Source organism: Oncorhynchus mykiss, chromosome 1, assembly GCF_013265735.2.
Source record: "Oncorhynchus mykiss isolate Arlee chromosome 1, USDA_OmykA_1.1, whole genome shotgun sequence".
Taxonomy (NCBI): Eukaryota; Metazoa; Chordata; class Actinopteri; order Salmoniformes; family Salmonidae; genus Oncorhynchus; species Oncorhynchus mykiss.
Window position 1 is genome coordinate 71659774 of NC_048565.1, and position 23632 is coordinate 71683405.

The window sequence follows — 23632 nt, forward strand, 5'->3', positions numbered from 1 at the left end:
ATGCTGTGGAGAATCCAGGCACTGTTTGCAAATAATATCCTCAAATTGAATCATTGTTGCATGAATATATGCAAAATATTCATTTCTGAGGGTGTGAGGGTTGAGTGCTTTTAAATTGGAGAGATCATTCATGGCTTCACCTTTTCAGGCGAGATAAAGTTGTGTGCAGTAACATTACAATGAGGGGAGAAGAGGAGAGGAGAGGAGAAGAGAAGAGAAGAGAAGAGAGGAAATAAAGAGGGGAGAAGAGAGGAAACGAACGAGAGTGGAAAGGGGGTACCACTGTGTTTCTGTGTAAGTTAATCACATCGGTGTTTGTGCATGTTCTCATATCCCAGGTTCCCATTGAGCTGCTAGCAGCAAGACATGCTAACTTTGCTCACTGGACTCTGTTCAATGCACCTGACGCTGAGAATCAACATCAGGAAATGAGATAAACCAGACCACTTAACCCCCTGTTTAACCACTGTGTGATCATGTGTTTGCATGGTAAAGCAGATGACACCCACTTTACAGGGATACCTTCTTTTTTGTTTGCTTATTTGGCTCTAGTATGAAATGTGTGGCCGCATATTTGCGGTCAAGGATTATATGTGAATATATCAACCAGGTGTGTCAAATGACTGAACAGACACTAAGGCCAGCAGAGGCCATGCTATTTGTTTGAATCACTCCTAACCATTTCTATGTGACCCAGTTCAATTAGTGGGCTACTACCAGAACAGCACATTTTCAGATGACTGTCCTACCTGTCCTACTCTTGCCTCCCTGTCATTCAACTATATTGGAGAATGGGTGTAGTTTGTTCTCTTGTTGTTTGGGCTTGTTTCCTGCCAACCTTTTCTCCTCTAACCAAACTCCTGGTGAAGAAGCCATGTTTTAAGCGGCAGGAGTACAGTCATCCATCAGATACCCCGCCCAGGTGATTTGCATGTTAAGAGGTGACTCCCCCTCCCTCGCCTGTTATTGCCAAGTTCTCCATCCTGTCGCAGAGGAAAACTAATATCCAAGGCAAATATTTTTTTCTTATATTCATGCATCCACGATTAACAAGTATAAGCACTGCATAATGGCTAGTAGAATCAAATTCCTGGGACATGAATTTCAATGCAATATGCCCAATATTTTATGTTAATAGAATAAAAATGTAAAGTTGAAATGATGGTCTTATTTTTATGTAAAAGGTGTGCTGAAGAGTAGTGTGGCACACTCGCACACGTGTCCGAGCCCCCGCCAAGGGATAGGCTGTTGCTAAGAGACCAGGGAAGGAAGCGGACCATTGCCAATGATGAATTAACTGAGGAAGGTGGTTGACAGTAATCTTTGTCACTAGACGCACTGGCTGTCTAAATCCTGTCATTTTATGCATCTCATGCAAAACAGATGTACCCAGATACTAGGAGGGGAAAAAATAGACAAATTCACCGGGAGAGGAGAAAAAAAAAATCATTATACCAGGCTAGGGGTTGGAAGGCTGTCATAAAGAATTTCATTATTTTTCATCCCGTAACGAGAAGGTGGATTGGAGCGTATTGTAATTTTCCTTGGGACTCTAAATAATTTGGGAAGTTTGTGGTGGGGAAGTTTGCTTCCCTCTATTGCGTGCTCATTATGATGGGATCAGGGCAGAGGTGCTCAATCACCTCCAGAGAATGATATGCTTACACACAGAGATGGCCTGACACTGCACTCCTCCATTCCTTCTATCCCCCTCTCCCCTTCACCTCTCCTCCTCTCTTTTCAATCTCTCTTTCTCCACTCCTCCATTCCTTCTATCCCCCTCTCCCCTTCACCTCTCCTCCTCTCTTTTCAATCTCTCTTTCTCCACTCCAACTTTCCTTCTCTCTTCCTCTTGTCTCTTTTTCATCTCATCCAACATACTTTCCCTCCTGTCCTCCCTCACTCATCATACTGTCTTCCATCCATCCATCCAGTGGAACGGCCTGAACAGAAACCAGCCCATGTCTGCAGATGACTTACTAAGTGTTACAGGGGTTGTTTTGCTGGTTATCCTGTGAAAAGATGTGACTGCTCATCCTGTTCTTCAATCACAATAGCCAAGTGAAAATAAGGTATTTTTAATAATTAACTCCTGATAATAATATCTAATTACTGAATGAAATAAGTATATATTTACTCTATCTTTCACCATGTTGTAGTTGTGTAATAAACTATTCCATTCAGCTTGTCAACGTTGGAATATGCATTAATTACACCCTCTCTCTCTATCTCTCTCTCTCATTATAATATTATAATCAAGACAATATGTTTCTCTGATTCAGTAATCATATTTTTTCCTTAAAATGAACATGAACGTAATGTGTTATTCCGGGAGAGAAAACTAAATCCATATTTTAGATGAAGACACATTTGATGCAAGGGAAGACAATTATATCACCTCCTACCTGGATGTAAAAACCCTCTGCCTCTCTCCACACGTTGAGTAAGAATTCTCTGTGAAAGTAGACGAGAGAGGGATAGAGACAGAGAGGAGAAAGAGAGAGGGAAAAGAGAGAAAGGGACGGAAGTGAAAAGGTGAAAAGGGGATTGAGAGAGAGAGAGAGAGAAAGAGAGAGAGAGATGAACTGTATGTGTACTCCGTGGAGTCCCCTCTCTGCAGTCTAGGTCTCTGATTTCCATTCATTGTAAAGATTGATGAGATCCCGGCCGGACTGAGTGGAAACCGCAGGATTTTGGGGGGTATTATTCAAAACAGGACTTATTTTTGGAGGCCATTATGCATGCACACCTGATCAGCATGTCACCAGGCCTTCCCGCGCCGCATGATGGAACTGCCCAATTTGCCTCTTTTCACCTGCCTTGCATAAAGGCGGCTCACATGGGCATACACACACACAGGCTTTCTCTCTCTATTTCCCTCTTCTGAACTTGCGCCCACATGCACGGACACACACACACACAGGTCTTCTACGCAGTGGCCTTTCCGTGTCAGTTATTGTAGAGACACACTGGAACGAACTCACACACACACACACACACACACACACACACACATACACACACACAGTAAAAGGACTTGGCAGACTTACGTAGGTGGGGAATTGGGCCAGTGGAACATTAAGATTTAACAAAGAGGAAGTGATGCGTTTGTCCCTCTCATGCTCCTGTGGACGTCCAGCAGTCTCTCCTTGTCCAGCTCCGGGGTCGTTAACCTGGAACAGAGGTGTGTGTCTGTGTATGTGTGTGCGGCAGTGTAGTGTAGTGGTGTGTGTCCCCTCAGCCGTAACAAATGTGACATGGCCACAGAGGAATAGTGGCGAGCAGGACTCCAGAGCAGGACTCCAGCGCAGGACTCCAGATCAGGACAGGATGTTTCAGTGTGTGTAATATCAGCTACAGCTCTTACCTCAGCCCTTGTAAAGAGGAGAGAGGCTTTTATTTAAAGAGGCTGACAAAGTGCTCTTTTAATAGCGTCACTGCCATACATGCAGGACTTATGGAAACAGTGGGTTGTAAAATCAGGTATATTTTTCTGTATGATTTATTATAACAAGGATATGCCAGTTGACGTAAGCAGGAACAGAATTGGTGATGGACATGCCTTTGTGTTTGTATGCCTTATAGGACCTATGAATATATATTAAGAAGGAAACATATTTCATTTCGTTGACAAACTCCATCATAATATTCACAAGTAGTTTCTAGACTGGAGACCTTCAGATGAAGCACTACTGTAGCGTCTTATGCAAGACCTCCCTAACCACTGTGTGATGTATGGAACCAGAGCAGGGGCCGCGCTATCTGCCCTGATGTTGGCAAACTTTCCGGGCTAGCCTAGCGACTCATAGCTATTTATACCGCTGAACTATGTGTAGATGTATATGTGGGCACAACAGGCCTGCAGGTTTGAAGGAGAGCTAGGGAAGTTTCCTGAGATATGAGAAGGATGGTATTTGGATGGCTTCGCTGGTCAATGTTGCGTTTCGGTCTCGAGGCTTGGGGCAATGTGAGAGGAGAGAAGAAAGAGATAAGAGAATGATAGTGGAGCGATAGAGGAAATAGATTATACATACAAGAGATGGACGGAGAGGGAGAGAGAGGACAGTGAGAAAGAAGAGCAGAAATGGAGAGGGAAGAGAAAGAGAGAGCGAGGGAAGGAGAGAGAGAGAGATGTGAGAGAGAGGGAGGTGAAAGCGAGGGAAAGCCCTATGGACTCTCTACCAGATATTTACGGCATGTGACTCCATCTCAGGCTGGGCAGCTGGGGAGAGCAGGTGGACCGAACAGGTCAGCTCATTAACACACTCAGTCATGCACACACACACACACACACACACACACACACACACACACACACACACACACACACACACACACACACACACACACACACACACACACACACACACACACACACACACACACACAAACACACACACACACACACACTCACACACTCTCTCTCATGCTTCTCTGTCTCTCTCACACACAAACACATTAAAATGCTCCCCTCTAGCTTGACATCTTTTTTCCCCGGTCCCCATTCAGCTCAGGCCAGGTGTGTATGTATGCAAGTGTGTGTGTTGCTCTGACTCAGTGGACACACTGCTGGCTGCCCAACCCATTGCCCGACCACATTAATCACACCTCTCACCACAGACACATCTCTTTATCCCACCATCCCCTCTCAAAAAGGAACACACTGAGTGACTATAACCCCTGACCTCTTAGAACCAACCCTAGTGTCACCACCATTCTCATGCCCGGCCCAGGCCATCTCCCTTACCCCCCATCTTCCACCCCCACCTTAGCTGGACTGATCCTGCCATCATGAGTGACTCTAGTTTTCATTGCCTGCCCAAGTAGGCCATGTTACCCTTTATTCCGCCATGTAGGCCATATTACCCTTTATTCCATCATGTAGGCCATGTTACCCTTTATTCCATCATGTAGGCCATGTTACCCTTTATTCCACCATGTAGGCCATGTTACCCTTTATTCCATCATGTAGGCCATGTTACCTTTTATTCCACCATGTAGGCCATGTTACCCTTTATTCCATCATGTAGGCCAAGTTACCCTTTATTCCACCATGTAGGCCATGTTACCCTTTATTCCATAATGTAGGCCATATTACCCTTTATTCCACCATGTAGGCCATGTTACCCTTTGTTACTCCATGTAGGCCATATTACCCTTTATTCCATCATGTAGGCCATATTAACCTTTATTCCATCATGTAGGCCATATTACCCTTTATTCCATCATGTAGGCCATGTTACCCTTTATTCCATCATGTAGGCCATGTTACCCTTTATTCCATAATGTTGGCCAAGTTACCCTTTATTCCATCATGTAGGCCAAGTTACCCTTTAGTCCATCATGTAGGCCAAGTTACCCTTTATTCCATCATGTAGGCCATATTACCCTTTATTCCATCATGTAGGCCATGTTACCCTTTATTCCATCATGTAGGCCATGATACCCTTTATTCCATCATGTAGGCCAAGTTACCCTTTATTCCATCATGTAGGCCATGTTACCCTTTATTCCATCATGTAGGCCATATTACCCTTTATTCCATCATGTAGGCCAAGTTACCCTTTATTCCACCATGTAGGCCATGTTACCCTTTATTCCACCATGTAGGCCATGTTACCCTTTATTCCATCATGTAGACCAAGTTACCCTTTATTCCATCATGTAGGCCATGTTACCCTTTATTCCATAATGTAGGCCATGTTACCCTTTATTCCATCATGTAGGCCATGTTACCCTTTATTCCATCATGTAGGCCATATTACCCTTTATTCCATCATGTAGGCCATGTTACCCTTTATTCCATCATGTAGGCCATGATATCCTTTATTCCATCATGTAGGCCAAGTTACCCTTTATTCCATCATGTAGGCCATGTTACCCTTTATTCCATCATGTAGGCCATATTACCCTTTATTCCATCATGTAGGCCAAGTTACCCTTTATTCCACCATGTAGGCCATGTTACCCTTTATTCCACCATGTAGGCCATGTTACCCTTTATTCCATCATGTAGACCAAGTTACCCTTTATTCCATCATGTAGGCCATGTTACCCTTTATTCCATAATGTAGGCCATGTTACCCTTTATTCCATCATGTAGGCCATGTTACCCTTTATTCCATCATGTAGGCCATGTTACCCTTTATTCCATAATGTAGGCCATGTTACCCTTTATTCCATCATGTAGGGCATATTACCCTTTATTCCACCATGTAGGCCATGTTACCCTTTATTCCATCATGTAGGCAAAGTTATACTTTATTCCACCATGTAGGCCATGTTACCCTTTATTCCATAATGTAGGCCATGTTACCCTTTATTCCAACATGTAGGCCATGTTCCCCTTTATTCCAACATGTAGGCCATGTTACCCTTTATTCCATCATGTAGGCCATGTTACCTTTTATTCCACCATTAAAGACATATAGACCCATACTCCAACCAGGCAGGTTCTAGCGAGAATCAGTAAGGGAGAGAGGAAAGGAGGGAGGAAAGGAGGAAGGAAGGATATAAAGGTGCCGTTGTCAGGTATTGGGAACATGGGCCCTGTGTGAAGCCGTGCCGCCATGCAGCTTCAGGTGTCGTATAGAGAGTGTCGTGTCGGATGTCACCTCACCGCGTGGTAATTGGTGGCAGTTTGAGGTGTAAACAGGGTGACGGCGTGGCTATAATCACTCCCTGTTTGTGTGAACGGAGTGAGAGAATGAGGGATAAGGTGGAGGGGGATGAAGGGCATGAGGGAGGAAGGGGGAGGTGAGGGGGATGTGTGACAGGGTGTGAGACCTAACCCTCACTTCTTCTCAGCTCCTCTTGAATTAGAGACATTGCCGGGAGAGAGGTGACACACTCGCACTTCGTGGTGCAGAGGAGCTGAGACGCGCACGCACAGGCACACACACACACACAAACACACACAAAAGTACACACACACACAAAGGCTGACACCCATCTTCACATCTCAGGAGCAAAAACCCGGGGAGTCCCAATTAGAGGAGTGGAAGGAAATGTGAAACTGTTACATATCCACTTAAGAGTGGCCACACACACACACACACACACACACACACACACACACACACACACACACACACACACACACACACACACACACACACACACACACACACACTCTGCGTGCATGTGTGTGTTTATTCTTGTGTGCATGTGTCCAGTTATTTATTTGTGTGTTGCAACAAGGCTGTGTGTGTGTCTGTCACCCAGAGCACTGGGCCTTGGCCCTGAATTAGTGACACACCACATTACCCTCCTGCCTGTCTCTCCCCCCTCAGCCCACCAGCCCAGTGCCCACAAGTGCCAACAACGGGAAACTGTGACTTTACACAACGTGACAGCCCACAGTAGCCCCCTCTGCTTCTTCCTTCCTCTCCCTCTAACTGTCACACTCCTTCCTTCCCCAGTCTGTGTAGGGCTCGCAGCGTAGGCCTCGCTGTAAAGCCAGGCCGCTGGATGCAGAGAGTGGGATGCATGGGTGGTGTGGTGGGGGGTAGTTAGCAATGTTCATGCCATCACTGCTGCTGTCACTTAGAGGAATTACACACACACACACACACACGGAGGAGGAGGTGCGAGGTGGACACGAGCTGTGTTGCAATAAGGAAGAGTCATGCCACTCAGGGCTTATCTTAACACACCTACATTCATAGCTTTCAGTTTAAAAAAACTTGTTTTCCACCTCCATTGCTTTTACTTCTCTCATTTGCATCTTCTCATCATTTTCTTTAGTCTCCCATCTCTTTTCTCTTTCTCTTCCATTTCTCTCTCTCACCCTTCTTTATCTTTGGGTTCTCGTGTCAGACACAGTCCATCCCCTCCATGTTGTGAACATCCCAGCCACAAGGGACCAGGGACAGTGCACGTACAGATGGACTATTTCTGTTCCAGAGGAGCAAAGCCTAGGAAAACACAGAGTCACGTTAGCATCACAGAAAACATCTCGCCCTCATGCCTCTCCCTGAATTATTCAGGAAACCAACCCTGCATGCGTCAACGTTTTCTGTACCGTTGTGTTCCAAGGTCCACTTTTATTGTTTTATTCTATTCCCTTTTCCCCTTCATGTTAGATGGCTAGAATGGACACGTGGTAATGGCATCAGAACTGACGACCTGATGACGTGTTTGTTTTTAGGGTCAAGGTTAGGGACAAGGCTCGAGAAAGAATTTAGTTGAGTGAACTGAACTAAAATCTACATTGTGGTTATACTTCCTGTCTGCCGTGGCCAAAGGACCTCTCGCTGATTAATGTTCCTTCCACAGTCTTAGTGATGTCACTCAACAGGAATAGATGTGAGTACTCGCAGATGGTCCATTCTTTGAGGTTGAGTTTGTCCTCTGTCTCACCTGAACCTTGTCAGTGTTCTTCTATGTGTTTCCTTGGGACCGTTTTATCTGTGTGAATCTGTAGTGTGTGTCTGGCTATGGAGTGAGGGATGAGAGGAGGAGAGAGAGGGGGAGAGGTCTGTTTGGGGCTGGGTCTATAATAAGTTGTCCCTGACACCCAGCGGCCTAATCATCCGCTATGATCCAGCCTCTGATGCAACGACATAACCCAAAGTCCGAGTCGATAAATCCAGCCCTCTCTCTTCTCCTCCCTCTATCCCTCTTTTCTTCTCCTGCGGCTTGTGTCAGGAGGGTTCTGAGAAGAGACATGAACACTAGCAGTCTATCATGGCAAGGTCGAGCTGTGTCCAAAACTCTGCAAATCTGTGTGTGTAAGAGAGAGAGAGCGAGAGAGCGAGAGAGCGAGAGAGCGAGAGAGAGAGAGAGATTAAGAGAGGGAGACAGAGAAAGAGAGAGACAGAGGGAGAGAAAGACAGAGGGAGAGAAAGACAGAGAGAGGGGTGGAGTGAGAAGAGACACACACATACACAAAGTGGGCATAAGGTGGGAGCTTAAACAACTTCTGTGAGTCACTCACTCTATACCTTGTGCTCCAGAATGGATTTAATATTCTGGAGGGGTGGCAGAGCCTATTCTTCTGCGTGACCAATCCCGCCATCAAGTCAAATTTGCATTAGCAAATGGGAAAGCATCGTTGGTCTATTTGTTAATCTGATCTTTGTTTACCCAACACTCTTGTAATCCACTTTTAATTAAATATCCTCCCAAAGATGTGCAAGCAGCAGTTTGACTTTGTCTGTTCTTGCTGTGCCAGACGGAGGCAAGAAGACGAAACATGAGATAGCCTAGCACATCCCTGTGTAGGGATTTTAGTCATGACACACACACACGCACGCGCACACACACGCACGCGCGCACACACACACACACACACACGCACGCACGCACGCACACACACACACACACACACACACACACACACACACACACACACACACACACACACACACCACAGTATATGGCTGCATAATGTCCTTTATCTATATGCAGTTAATGCCATAGCCACTGATAATGCAGGCAGATACCTGGCAAGCAATTACTTCTCCTGGGCTAGTTCTGCAAAAAATGCCCAGGTAATAGAAAAGGGCAATGCACATTGCCAATGAACAGAGTGAGACAACATTGCAGTGGATATAACATCTGCCTGAACTAGACTACAGATAATTCCTCCAACCCTGCTTCTCCCTCCATTGTCATTCATATGCGCTGTATGCTGTTCAAACATATAAAGAAAGACAGAGACATCTTGTCTGTATGAATGTACTAAAGGTCACATCACAGTGTTCCTGACCTTACGATATCTAAAGAACTCTATTTGGGCTAGTCCAAGGCATAGGATGTAATTCTATACAGTAGCGTTGGCTATGTAAAAGCAACAGTGGCGTGCCAAGGTGCAGCCAATGCTCAAGGGCCAACTCGATTAACTTTGTTAGCGAGGCTGATTTCCATGCCACAGTCGGAGGTATTGAATATGGACCCAAGGCGATTGTGCTTAGCATTCTGTCTCACACATTGCTAGTATAACAAAACCATGACACAGGGTAACGAGTGTTCATATTCTTCATTGCAGATTATCTATAGAGTTTTGTTGTGACTATAGCTTCCCCCAAGCTGAGGTTTGGCAGATATGCAGGCTAATTGTTGACATTCTGTATGTAGCATTAACATAGCATTAAGGTATTAGCATGTATTCCTGTCTCCAGGAATTTCTGCTGAATAACAGAAATGGTGGACAAAGTTAAGATATTGGCCAACAACAAGTCACCATGCTTGTCATGCCATCTGCTGTGGCATATCTTCTGTTCCCTCCTCACAAAAGGACCAGCACTTCATACTTCATTTAGCCAAGGTTCTCATAGGAAAGATTTGGAGTTGTGAACAGAACTGAACAGAAATGAATGAGAACACAACTTATGGCCTCAAAATAAACGTATCTTACCTATTAAAAAAACATAATAAGTCATTTGCATTTCCAATTTCCTATTTTGTAAAGTCGCAACATACAATGGAAACTACTTATGGTGTAATCACAATACATTCTAAATCCTTGATTGCATACAGTATATACGGTGCATTCGGGAAAGTATTCAAGACCCTTTGACTTTTTCCACATTTTGTTACGTTACAGCCTTATTCTGAAATGTATTCAATATTTTTTCCCCCTCATCAATCTACACACAATACCGCATAATGGAAGAAGTTTGGAACCACCAATACTCTTCCTAGAGTTGGTCGCAAGGCCAAACTGTGCAATCAGGGGTGAAGGGCCTTGGTCAGGGAGGTGACCAAGAACCCGACGGTCACTCTGACAGAGCTCCAGAGTTGCTCTGTGGAGATGGAAAAATCTTTCAGAAGGAGAACCATCTCTGCAGCACTCCACTAATCAGGCCTTTATGGCAGAGTGGCCAGACGGAAGCCACTCCTCAGTAAATGGCAGTAAATGACAGCCCGCTTGGAGTTTTATAAAAGACACCTAAAGGACTCTCAGACCATGATAAGCAAGATTCTCTGGTCTGATGAAACCAAGATTGAACTCTTTGTCTTGAATGCCAATCGTCACGTCTGGAGGAAACCTGGCACAATCCCTACGGTGAAGCATGGTGGTGGCAGCATCATGTTGTAGGGGTGTTTTTCAGTGGCAGGGACTGGGAGACTAGTCAGGTTCGAGGGAAAGATGAACGGAACAAAGTGCAGAGAGATCCTTGATCAAACCTCTATAGAGCACTCAGGACCTCAGACTCACACTAAGCACACTGGCAAGAAAACACAGGAGTGGCTCCACACTCTTCTCAATTTACATCAACAACATCAGTCAGGCAGAAAGAAGCTCTCTCATCCATTTACAGTTGAAGTTGGAAGTCTACATACACCTTAGCCAAATACATTTAAACTCAGTTTTTCACAATTCCTAACATTTAATCCCTAGTAAAAATTCCCTGTTTTAGGTCAGTTAGGATCACCACTTTATTTTAAAAATGTGAAATGTCAGAATAATAGTAGAGAGAATAATTTATTTCAGCTTTTATTTCTTTCATCACATTCCCAGTGAGTCAGAAGTTTACATACACTCAATTAGTATTTGGTAGCACTGCCTTTAAATTGTTTAACTTAGGTCAAACATTTCGGGTAGCCTTCCACAAGCTTCCCACAATAAGTTGGGTGAATTTTGGCCAATTCCTCCTGACAGAGCTGGTGTAACTGAGTCAGGTTTGTCGGCCTCCTTGCTCGCACACACTTTTTCAGTTCTGCACACATATTTTCTATAGGATTGAGGTCAGGGCTTTGTGATGGATACTCAAAAACCTTGACTTTGTTGTCCTTAAGCCATTTTGACACAACTTTGGAAGTATGTTTGGGGTCATTGTCCATTTGGAAGACCGATTTGCGAACCTGCTTTAACTTGAGATTTTGCTTCAATATATCCACATAATTTTCCTACCTCATTTCTATATCCACATAATTTTCATACCTCATTCCCAAAAAGTACAATCTTTGTCCGCATGTGCAGTTGCAAACCGGAGTCTGGCTTTTTTATGGCAATTTTGGAGCACTTCCTTGCTGAGCGGTCTTTCGATATAGGACTGTTTCCTCCAGAATCTTCACCAGGTCCTTTGCTGTTGTTCTGGGATTGATTTGCACCTTACGCACCAAAGTACGTTCATCTCTAGGAGACAGAACGTGTCTCCTTCCTGAGCGGTATGACGGCTGCGTGGTCCCATGGTGTTTATACTTGCGTACTATTGTTTGTACAGATGAACGTGGCACCTTCAGGCATTTGGAAATTGCTCCCAAGGATGAACCAGACTTGAGTTCTTACATTTTTGGCTGATTTCTTTTGATTTTCCCATGATGTCAAGCAAAGAGGCACTGAGTTTGAAGGTAGGCCTTGAAATACATCCACAGGTACACCTCCAATTGACTCAAATTATGTCAATTAGCCTATCAGAAGCTTCTAAAGCCATGACATCATTTTCTGGAATTTTCCAAGCTGTTTAAAGGCACAGTCAACTTAGTGTATTTAAACTTCTGACCCACTTGAATTGTGATAGAGTGAATTATAAGTGAAATAATCTGTCTGTAAACAATTGCTGGAAAAATTACTTGTGTCATGCACAAAGTAGATGTCCTCACCGACTTTCCAAAACTATAGTTTGTTAATAAGAAATTTGTGGAGTGGTTGATAAACTAGTTTTAATGACTCCAACCTAAGAGTATGAAAACTTCTGACTTCAACTGTTTATGTAGATGATACACTCTTATACACAGCTAGCCCCTCCCCGGATGTTATGTTAATCGTTATACAACAAAGCATTCTTAGTGTCCAACAAGCTTTCTTTGCCTCTAACCTTGTTCTGAACACCTCCAAAACAAAGGTCATGTGGTTTGGTAAGAAGAATATCCCTCTCCCCTCGCTGTGATTACTACCTCTGAGGGTTTAGGGCTTGAAGTAGTCAACTTATACAAGTACTTGGGAGTATGGCTAGACGGTACACTGTCCTTCTCTCAGCTCATATCAAAGCTGCAGGCTAAGATTAAATCTAGACTTGGTTTCCTCTATCATAATCACTCCTATTTCACCCAAGCTGCCAAACTAACCCTGATTCAGAATCACCGCCATCCCATAATCACCGCCATCCCACCCATGCTAGATTACGGAGACATCATTTATAGATTGTCAGGTATTGGTGCTCTCGAGTGGCTAGATGTTCTTTACCATTCGGCCATCAGATTTGCCACCAATGCTCCTTATAGGGCACATCACTGCACTCTATACTCTGTAAACTGGTCATCTCTGTATACCCGTTGCAGACCCGCTGGTTGATGCCTATTTATAAAACCCTCTTAGGCCTCACTCCCCCCTATCTGAGATACCTACTGAAGTCATCATCCTCCACATACAACACCCATTCTGCCAGTCACATTCTGTTAAAGGTCCCCAAAGCACACACATCCCTGGGTCGCTCCTCTTTTCAGTTCACTGTAGCTAGCGACTGGAAGGAGCTGCAAAAAAACTGTTTTATCTCCATCTCTCCATTCAAAGACTCGTGGCTGCTTCACATGATGTATTGTTGTTGCTACCTTCTTGCCTTTGTGCTGTTGTCTGTGCCCAATAATGTTTGTACCATGTTTTGTGCTGCTACCATGTTGTGCTGCTGCCATGTTGTGTTGCTACCATGTTGTTGTCATGTGGTGTTGCTACCATGCTGTGTTGTCATGTGTTGCTGCCATGCTATGTTGTTGTCTTAGGTCTCTCTTTATGTAGTGTTGTGGTGTCTCTCTTGTCGTGATGTGTGTTTTGTCCTATATTTTATTTTTAATCCCAGCCCCAGTCCTCGCAGGAGGCCTTTTGCCTTTTGGTAGGTCGTCATTGTAAATTAGAATTTGTTCTTAACTGACCTGTCTAGTTGAATAAACGTTAAATCAAATTAATGCCATAGTCCTTGAGTGGCCCAACCAGAGCCCGGACTTGAACCCGATCGACCATCTCTGGAGAGACCTGAAAATAGCTGTGCAGCGATGCTCCCATTTCACCTGACAGAGCTTGAGAGGATCTGCAGAGAATAATGGGAGAAACTCCCCAAATACAGGTGTGCCAAGCTTGTAGCATCATACCCAAGAAGACTCAAGGCTGTAATCACTGCTTCAACAAAGTACTGAGTAAAGGGTCTGAATGCTTATGTAAATATGTTATGTAAATGCTTATGTAAATCAGTTTTTTTAATACATTTGCAAACATTTATACAAACCTGTTTTTGCTTTGTCATTATAGGGTATTGTGTGTAGATTGATGAGGGATTTAAAAAAAATATATATATTTTAGAAGATGGCTGTAACGTAAAAAATGTGGAAAAAGTCAAGGGGTCTAAATACTTTCAGAAGGCACTGCAGTGAGAGTAAGTTCATAAACATTGGTTCGCAGACCACCTTCAGTTATCAGTACAATATAGCATACAATAACTTGTGAATATTCATAAACATTTCACTTTTTTTCATAACGTAGTTTTCATAAAAGCTGTTCTAACACACCTCTTCTCACAGTCTCCATCTTTCCAATGAGAGTTTTAAGAAGTGATTTAATAGAGGTGTAAGAATGGACTGGCTCATTATCTGTCCATTAGCTGGGCCTGTGAGCTCCACTGGCTTCGTATTGCTTTCTATTGGGTTAGTGCTGAGGTACACACACAGCCAATATGGCTAATTTAGTCACCTCTACTCCCAGACAATGGAGGAAGAAAACCACTAGCCTCCTAAGGCTAGCTTTACCAATGTTTGCAACGGTTATCTTCAGACGGGAGAAAGCAACATACTGCATATACAGTGCATATCTTGGAACTGTATGCACTAAAGAACAGTCATTTCTTAGTATTTCCTTCACATTTTATCTACCATTTGTTTTATACCATCTAAAAAATATCAAGTGCAGTAGCTTTGCAAATCTGAAGCTAGATGCTAGCTGCTTTTGCCTTTGTTTTGTCTTTACAAGTGAGGCTGTACATAGACCCAGATATATCCCCAAGCCATAGGGGATGGCTTGTACCCTAAATCAAGCCCTATGGATTTTGACACACTTCTATCAGCCCTAATTGAATCATAAATAGATGTATATTATCCATTAATAAATAAAGACACATTTCTTATGAATGAAATGGAAAACGCTGTATGGTAAGACATCAATCATTTACCATAAACCGCTGTATTAGAACGTTGCTGATACAGTGCGCTAAAATTAGAAGTTAAATCGAGAGCGGAGCGCATTAGTGTACATTTTTATGTAAGCAATTATGAAACCCTTCAATGTTAATTTATGTGTGATCTGTGAACAGAGAAAGGGATAGAAAGGGGGAGGCAGAGAGAAAGGGATAGAAAGGGGGAGGCAGAGAGAAAGGGATAGAAAAGGGGAGGCAGAGTGAAAGGGAACACGGTGATGCAGAGAGAAAGGGAGTGGGAGATACAGGATGAGGCAAAGAGGGAGAGGAAGTGAGAATTGGAGAATGAGATAGAGGTAGTCAGAGAAAGAGGTGAAGAGCAGAGGGAGAGATGGTGAGAAGATGGTGTGAACATGCATATTAATGAGGTTCTATGAATCAGGCTGATTACTGCAACAATTAGGAGACTGTCGTCATCTACCATGGGGTAGAACGAGGGAAAGAGAGGGATGAGTATAGGAATGGTATATGTATTTTCTCAACACCTTTGTTTTTTATCTCATTATAAAACATTTAAGGTGTTTTGTCTCTAGGATTGACATTTTAAAATGTGAAGACAAGTGATTTTTAAAGAAGACTATTATGAAATATGACCATTTTGAAGATCCTAGAAAGCAGAGAAGATCAAGACCAAGCCAGAGGTCTGCCTTTATATCATGGACAGGAAGTATCCCTCTGCTCCACTGTCCGGTGTGTGTGTAATGTGCAGATGTTGCAGATCTGGTCTGTGGTCATGGCCTGTGGTAGTTGTAGTGGTAATGGTAGAGGTATTTGTAGCGGTTGCGGTAGTGGTAATGGTAACTACCAGTAGTGGTATTGGAAGTGGTAGCAGTAGCGTTAGTGGCAGTGGTATTTGTAGTGGTAGTTGTAGTTGTAGTTGTTGCGGGAGTTATAGTGGTAGTGGTAGTTGTAGTGGTAGTGGTAGTTGTAGTGTTAGTGGTAGAGGTATTTGTAGCGGTAGCGGTAGTAGTAGTGGTATTTGTAGCGGTAGTTGTAGTTGTAGTTGTTTCGGGAGCTATAGTGGTAGTGGTAGTGGTAGTTGTAGTGGTAGTGGTAGAGGTATTTGTAGCGGTTGCGGTAGTGGTAATGGTAACTACCAGTAGTGGTATTGGAAGTGGTAGCAGTAGCGTTAGTGGCAGTGGTATTTGTAGCGGTAGTTGTAGTTGTTGCGGGAGTTATAGTGGTAGTGGTAGTTGTAGTGGTAGTGGTAGAGGTATTTGTAGTGGTAGCGGTAGTGGTGTTGGTAGCGATAGTGGTGGTTGTAGTTGTAGCGGTAGTTATAGTGGTAATGGTAACGGTAGTGGTGTTTGTAGCGGTAGTGGTAGTGGTATTTGTAGCGGTAGTTGTAGTTGTAGTTGTTTCGGGAGCTATAGTGGTAGTGGTAGTGGTAGTGGTATTTGTAGCGGTAGTGGTATTTGTAGTGGTAGCGGTAGTGGTATTTGTAGTGGCAGTGGTATTTGTAGCGGTAGCGGTATTGGTGTTTGTAGCGGTAGTGGTAGTTGTAGTGGTAGTTATAGTGGTAGTGGTAACGGTAGCGGTAGCGGTAGTGGTAGTGGTATTTGTAGCGGTAGAGGTAGATGTAGCGGTAGCAGTAGCGGTAGTGGTATTTGTAGCGGTAGTGGTATTTGTAGTGGTAGTGGTAGTGGTAGTGGTATTTGTAGCGGTAGTGGTATTTGTAGTGGTAGCGGTAGTGGTATTTGTAGCGGCAGTGGTATTTGTAGCGGTAGCGGTATTGGTGTTTGTAGCGGTAGTGGTAGTTGTAGTGGTAGTTATAGTGGTAGTGGTAACGGTAGCGGTAGCGGTAGTGGTAGTGGTATTTGTAGCGGTAGAGGTAGATGTAGCGGTAGCAGTAGCGGTAGTGGTATTTGTAGCGGTAGCGGTAGTTGTAGTTGTAGCGGGAGCGGTAGTGGTAGTGGTATTTGCAGTGGTAGTTGTAGCGGTAGTGGTTGTGGTAGTGGTATATGCTGTGATAGCGGTAGTGGTAGTTGTAGTTGTAGCGGTAGTGGTAGTGATATTTGTAGTGATAGCGGTAGCGCTAGTGGTTTTTGTAGCAGTAGTGGTAGTGGTAGCTGTAGTGGTAGGAGTAGTTGTAGCGGTAGTTGTATTGGTAGTTGTAGCGGAGGTGGTTGTTGTAGTGGTAGTTGTAGATGTAGTGGTAGAGGTAGTGGTAGTTGTAGCGGTAGAGTTAGTTGTAGTAGTAGTTGTAGCAGTAGTGGTATTTGTAGCGGTAGCGGTAGTGGTAGTGGTAGTGGTAGTGGAATTTGTTGCGGTAGCGGTAGCGGTAGTGGTAGTGGTAGCTGTAGTGGTAGTAGTAGTTGTAGCGGTAGTTGTATTGGTAGTTGTAGCGGAGGTGGTTGTTGTAGTGGTAGTTGTAGCGGTAGTGGTAGTTGAAGTGGTAGCGGCAATTGTAGTGGTAGTTGTAGATGTAGTGGTAGAGGTAGTGGTAGTTGTAGCGGTAGCGGTACCTGTAGCGGTAGCGGTACCTGTAGCGGTAGCGGTACCTGTAGAGGTAGCGGAAATGGTAGTTGTAGTGGTAGCGGTAGCAGTAGTGGTATTTGTAGCGGTAGCGTAGTGGCAGTGTTATTTGTAGCGGTAGTGGTAGTGGTATTTGTAGCGGTAGCGTAGTGGTAGTGGTATTTGTAGTGGCAGCGATAGCGGTAGTGGTATTTGTAGCGGTAGAGGTTGCGGTAGTGGTAGTGGTATTTGTAGCGGTTGTGGGAGTGGTAGCGGTAGTGGTAGTGGTATTTGTAGTGGGAGTGGTATTTGTAGCGGTAGTGGTAGTGGTATTTGTAGCAACAGTGGTAGTGGTATTTGTAGCGGTAGTGGTAGCGGTAGTGGTAGCGTTAGTTGTAGCTGTAGTGGAGCTGTAGTGGTAGTGGTATTTGTAGTGGCAGCGGTAACGGTAGTGGTATTTGTAGCGGTTGTGGGAGTGGTATTTGTAGTGGGAGTGGTATTTGTAGCGGTAGTGGTAGTGGTAGCAACAGTGGTAGTGGTAATTGTAGCGGTAGTTGTAGCTGTAGTGGTACCCACTACAAATACCACTAGTGGTATTTGTAGTTGTATTGGTAGTTGTAGCGGTAGTGGTATTTGTAGTGGTTGTGGTATTTGTAGTGGTAGTGGTATTGGTATTTTTTTCCTTTTTTTAACTAGGCAGGTCATTTAAGAACAAATTCTTATTTTCAATGACGACCTAGGAACAGTGGGTTAACTGCCTGTTCAGGGGCAGAACGACAGATTTGTACCTTGTCTGCTCAGGGGTTTGAACTTGCAACCTTCCAGTTACTAGTCCAACACTCTAACCACTAGGCTACCCTGCCGCCCCATTTGTAGCGGTAGTGGTAGCGGTAGTGGTAGCGATAGTGGTATTGGTAGTGGTATTTGTAGCGGTAGCAGTAGTGGTAGTTGTATTTGTAGAGGTAGCGGTAGTGTTAGTGGTATCTGTAGCGGGAGCGGTAGTGGTAGTGGTATTTGTAGCGGTAGCGGTAGTGGTATTTGTAGTGGTAGTGGGAGTGGTAGTGGTATTTGTAGCGGTAGTGGTAGTGGTAGTTGTAGCGGTAGTATATTTGTAGTTGTAGCGGTATCGATCAAATTGTAGACGGGTCTATCTGTGTTCAATACAGGAAGATAACAAACCATGCTACTTTTCACGTTTTGCACAACTCTCAACAGTGTTACCCAGTTCCTAGATGGCCTACTTCTTCATTGCACAAATTAATAACCTCAACCAAATTCCAAAGACTGGTGACATCCAGTGGAAGCGGTAGGAACTGAAAACAGGTTCCTAAGAAATATCATTTGCCAATGAGAACTCAGTGAACAGACATAGACCAAAATCTGAAAGGTTAGTCCTCAGGGTTTTGCCTGCTACATAAGTTCTGTTATACTCACAGGCATGATTCAAACAGTTTTAGAAACTTCAGAGTGTTTTCTATACAAATCTACTAATAATATGCATATCTTATTTTCCTGGCATGAGTAGCAGGAAGTTGAAATTGGGCACGCTATTTATCCAAATGTGAAAATGCTTCCCCCTTTATCCTTAAGAAGTTAAGTCAATGAGGCCAAGGTGTGACAGACTTGGGCCAATTCTCGTCATCAACGAGACCTGCCAATAAATCTATAAAAATCAAGGAAGAGAACACAGCAAACCAAGGTAAGTCATGCAAAGTAAAAAGCACACATTTTCTAAATAAAGGTCAAAGCAAAACAAATATTAATTCTCACAAAAATGGTGGGCAGCACATGTCATATCTTGTTTTTGACATGTGCTTGCCCATGTGTCTTGTGTCTTTATGTCTGTACAGTATCTGTGTGTGTACCCAGTTTACATGATGTGCGCAGTAATCTAATTAAGTTCTAACCGGGCTTGACATGACCGCTAACCCCGCTGTAACAGACGGTCTCCTGTCTGAACTAACAGGCTCACAAACACCAACGCATCCACACACACACACACACACACACACACACACACACACACACACACACACACACACACACACACACACACACACACACACACACACACATACACACACACACACACACACACACTAGCTGATAGAGGTGACAGATCCAATAACACAGACATGACTGTTTTTGCTGTGATCAGATCAAAATAAATGACACACTTAGAACCCACAATTTACTGCCCTTTTTGACCTCATGCTCGCTAGTAGTGGTCATCGCAGTGTCAGCCCAATTTTTTTATTTAACCTTAATTTAACTAGGCAAGTCAGTTAAGAACAAATTCTTATTTACAATGACGAGCTAACCTCGGGCCAAAGCTGGATGACGCTGATTAGCTCTTTTGTTGTTCCATGTGACATGCCATTGATAATGGCTACTGCTTGCTAGCATGAGGACGAAAATGGCACTCACCACATTGTAGTTCCAAATTCAATGAATTGCAGTCAAAGGTAAATCACTACGGGTTCTAAAAGGAAGCTATGTACCACAAAGCAACTTAATCTCCAGGGTTACTATATTACAATAAGCATGTACTGTATGTTGATAATGTTTTTAATAGTACCATTATAATATAGACCATGTAATATACCATGGACATTACCATGGCTAACGCTTGACCTGGGTAACTTCAATACAGTGTTTCCAATGCAAAGGGGTTGATTATAGATAGCTCCCAGATATGACCTGATTACCCCCCCCCCCCTCTCTCTCTCTCTCTCTCTCTCTCTCGCTCTCTCTCTCTCTCTCTCTCTCTCTCTCTCCCTCTCTCTCTCTCTCTCTCTCTCTCTCTCTCTCTCTCTCTCTCTCTCTCTCTCTCTCTCTCCAAAACACTTTGTTCAATTGCCCTACATGGCAACTCTCCGCAATGGGGCCAGACGCTTATAGCACTGAGCTTCTCTTATTTAATACCCAAACCAGGAGATCATTTAAAATATCTAGGACAACTAATCATCATTTGTTCTCTTATTTGATGTATCCTTTTCTTTTCATGACTTTTTCTCTATTAAAAAAGAAGGGGACATGTCTTGATTTGACCGTTGACATACTTCTTGTGGGTTGTGTGTCTGAGTGTGTGTGAGGGGCTGATGGTTTGGTTGTCTGTAACTCCTGGATGTCAGAGCGGAGGACACAGCTGCATAGCTCACCATAGACACACAGTATATCCTGGGGTCTCTTTCAATGGCCTTGACACACACACGCACGCACACACACACACACACACACACACACACACACACACACACATGCACACACACACACACACACACACACACACACACACACACACACACAAACAAACACACACACACACACACACACACACACACAGCTTACCCAGCCATCACGGTACATTATAACCTGGGGATGGAATTCACTGGCCTTAAATTACATGACAGAAACAGAAGTTATGCAGAATTATTGTTTCACTTTGGGTTTGCACTGGGTGTTAAAGCGCCCTACGGGCTGCCTGTTGCCAGCACGTGCTAGGAGCAGCGTCTTTATGACACACATACAATACACACACACACACACACACGCACACGCACACACACACGCACACACACACGCACACGCACACGCACACACACACACACACAGTCATGTAAGTGTGCACACACACGGTTTAGAAACAGCTTCTGTGTGAATGTCACATCACTTCTCTCTGGGTGGGCACAGACGGGCCAATGCTATCATACCCCACTGTTTAACCCTGGTACACACACACACACACACACACACACACACACACACACACACACACACACACACACACACACACACACACACACACACACACACACACACACACACACACACACACACACACACACAGACACACACACACACACATACACACACACACACACACACACACACACACACACACACACACACACACACACACACACACACACACACATAACAGACAGACAGCCTATATTGCTTATACACTATATTTTCAAAAGTCTTCCCTTTTCATCATTTTTCTCCCTGGTTTGAAAATCTAATTGATAACCTTGAAGATTTTTATACATTCCTCTCGCTACTCTCTTCTCTGTTCTCTGGTCTTCATTCTATTCCTCTCTCTCAGCAATTGCAAGCTGGTTTTCATTAAGGGGCCTCAATGCTTATGGCTCCAAATACATTTTTTAAGGCCATCTGTGCCAGTGTACTCTGTTGCTGCACTGTGTGTGAGTGTGTGCGTGCGTGTGAGTGTGCATGTGTGTGTGCATACATGTGTGTGTGTCCATGTACAGAATGTGTGTTCATATATGTGTGTGGCAGTGTGTGTCTCCATATAAAAACGTACCACAGGTTTAAGAGAGTCGTCAGCTACCTTGGCTCTGTTGCTATGTCTCTGTGCTACCCTGGCACTCCTGTAAATACCAGCTGAGAAGGCCACTGTCTTACACAGAAACACACACACACAGTTCTTACTCTTAATTTAGTGTATTCTCCCTGGCACAGCCTCACACCCAGACTGTCATCACTGCTGCGACTGGACAGGCGTTGGCGTTGGCTGGTACAGTACCATAAGTGGCAGAGCACTCTTTTCCTCTCTTGCAGTCTGTCTCTCACCCTCTATCTCCTCTGGATCGACATGGATCCTCCATGTTTTAAATGTAGATGGCGTGACGTTGTTTCTTTTCTTCGCTCTTCTCTTATCAGTATCTCTTTAAACAATTGCTCTTTCTTTCTTTTTTCTTTTCTTCTGTCTTTTTTCCTTCTTTCTTTTTTTTGTTCTTTCTATCTTTCGTTCTTTCTTTCGTTCGTTCTTTCCATCTTTCTTTCTTGCACTCTCTCTCCCTCTCACTTTCTGTCTTACATTGGCCAAGCTTGGCACTAAGAACAGTGCCAGTTATCTGGCACGCTGGCACACAGGGCCTGTTGGAGCAGAGCGGAGGGGCAGAAAGGACGCTGGCTAAACTGGCACAGAGATCACAGGGCCTGGATAGAGCCCCTCATGCCCAGCACATATTCCCTAATAAGTAATTCATCTAAGAAAGCCCATGATCAAGGCCCTACGGGGCTCTGCCCCTTTGACTAAGCCAAGGCCTGTCCCTGTCCCCTCTCTTTGTCTTCCATAGACTTCTGAGGCTTTACTGAACTGCTCAGATTATACCAGAGGAAGAGGGTGGATATTTATATTAGCTATTCCATCAGATATATAATATTCATTTAACCAGGATGTCCCACAGAAACAAAAAATCTATTTTCCAAGCAAAACCTGGCGAGGCCAAGAATAATTATATATCCAAAGCTTATGTTTTTTCAAGTTTTGTTGACCTAAAAAAAACTTCTCACGTTCACAGTCTGTGCTGTACACTCATCCCAAAGTTATCCGAGGTCCAAAGGTCTGCGTGCGTTAGTGACTAAATCTGTGGTGAAATGGCAGTGTTTGTTGTGGTTCTTAGTGAGATCTTGACTGTGACAGCACTTAGAGCCCAGAGCCCTCTCTTGTCAAAGAGGCCAAACGTCCCCTTAAAGTTCATACCTCAAATCGGCCCCAAAGAGCAGCCAGGAGTACATTCCGACCATTGTTGCGAATTGTGATTTTTTTTTGTTCAAGGTTTGGGGGCATGATATTTCAACACATTGGGAAAGGGCTAACACTTTATGACACAGCTGTGAGACTGGTGAAAGGCTACCCTTTGCATTTGAGACCTCTCTTTAGAACCGTACGAACCTTTGGCACGAGGTGCGTTGAGATCGCTCACATTCAACGGGAGCCTCTCTTTATCATCTTCCATCTTCCGCCTGACGGACTGCGTGTCTCCACTAAGGAGATTTAAAAAAATAAATGGTATATCATAGGACAGCAGGGTGGATGACATCAAAATAAAAACATGAATCCTTTTAAATGAAATGTAAAGCACAATGTTTAGATAAGGACAGAGGGATATCTATGTGTACATTTGTTTGTAGTGAGAAGAGCATCTGCATCTCTGGGAAGGAAAAAGTTATTTTAAAGGTCCCGAATAATCATTCTCTAATCGTAATCATTCATTCCCATGTAAAATAGCATTTTGAGT

The 23632-nt window shown here is 43.9% G+C and overlaps 1 protein-coding gene across 1 annotated transcript; it reads right to left on the minus strand.

Annotated features, from left to right (window-relative positions):
* Nucleotides 1–16257: 16257 nt before the first annotated feature.
* On the minus strand, nucleotides 16258–23350 carry LOC110532628 (histidine-rich glycoprotein-like). The gene is made up of 2 exons (XM_036989840.1): nucleotides 23318–23350; nucleotides 16258–17163 (listed from the first exon to the last, which is right to left on the minus strand). The coding sequence occupies exons 1-2, from the start codon at nucleotides 23348–23350 to the stop codon at nucleotides 16258–16260; spliced, it is 939 nt and encodes a 312-aa protein (XP_036845735.1).
* Between the last annotated feature and the right edge of the window lie 282 nt (nucleotides 23351–23632).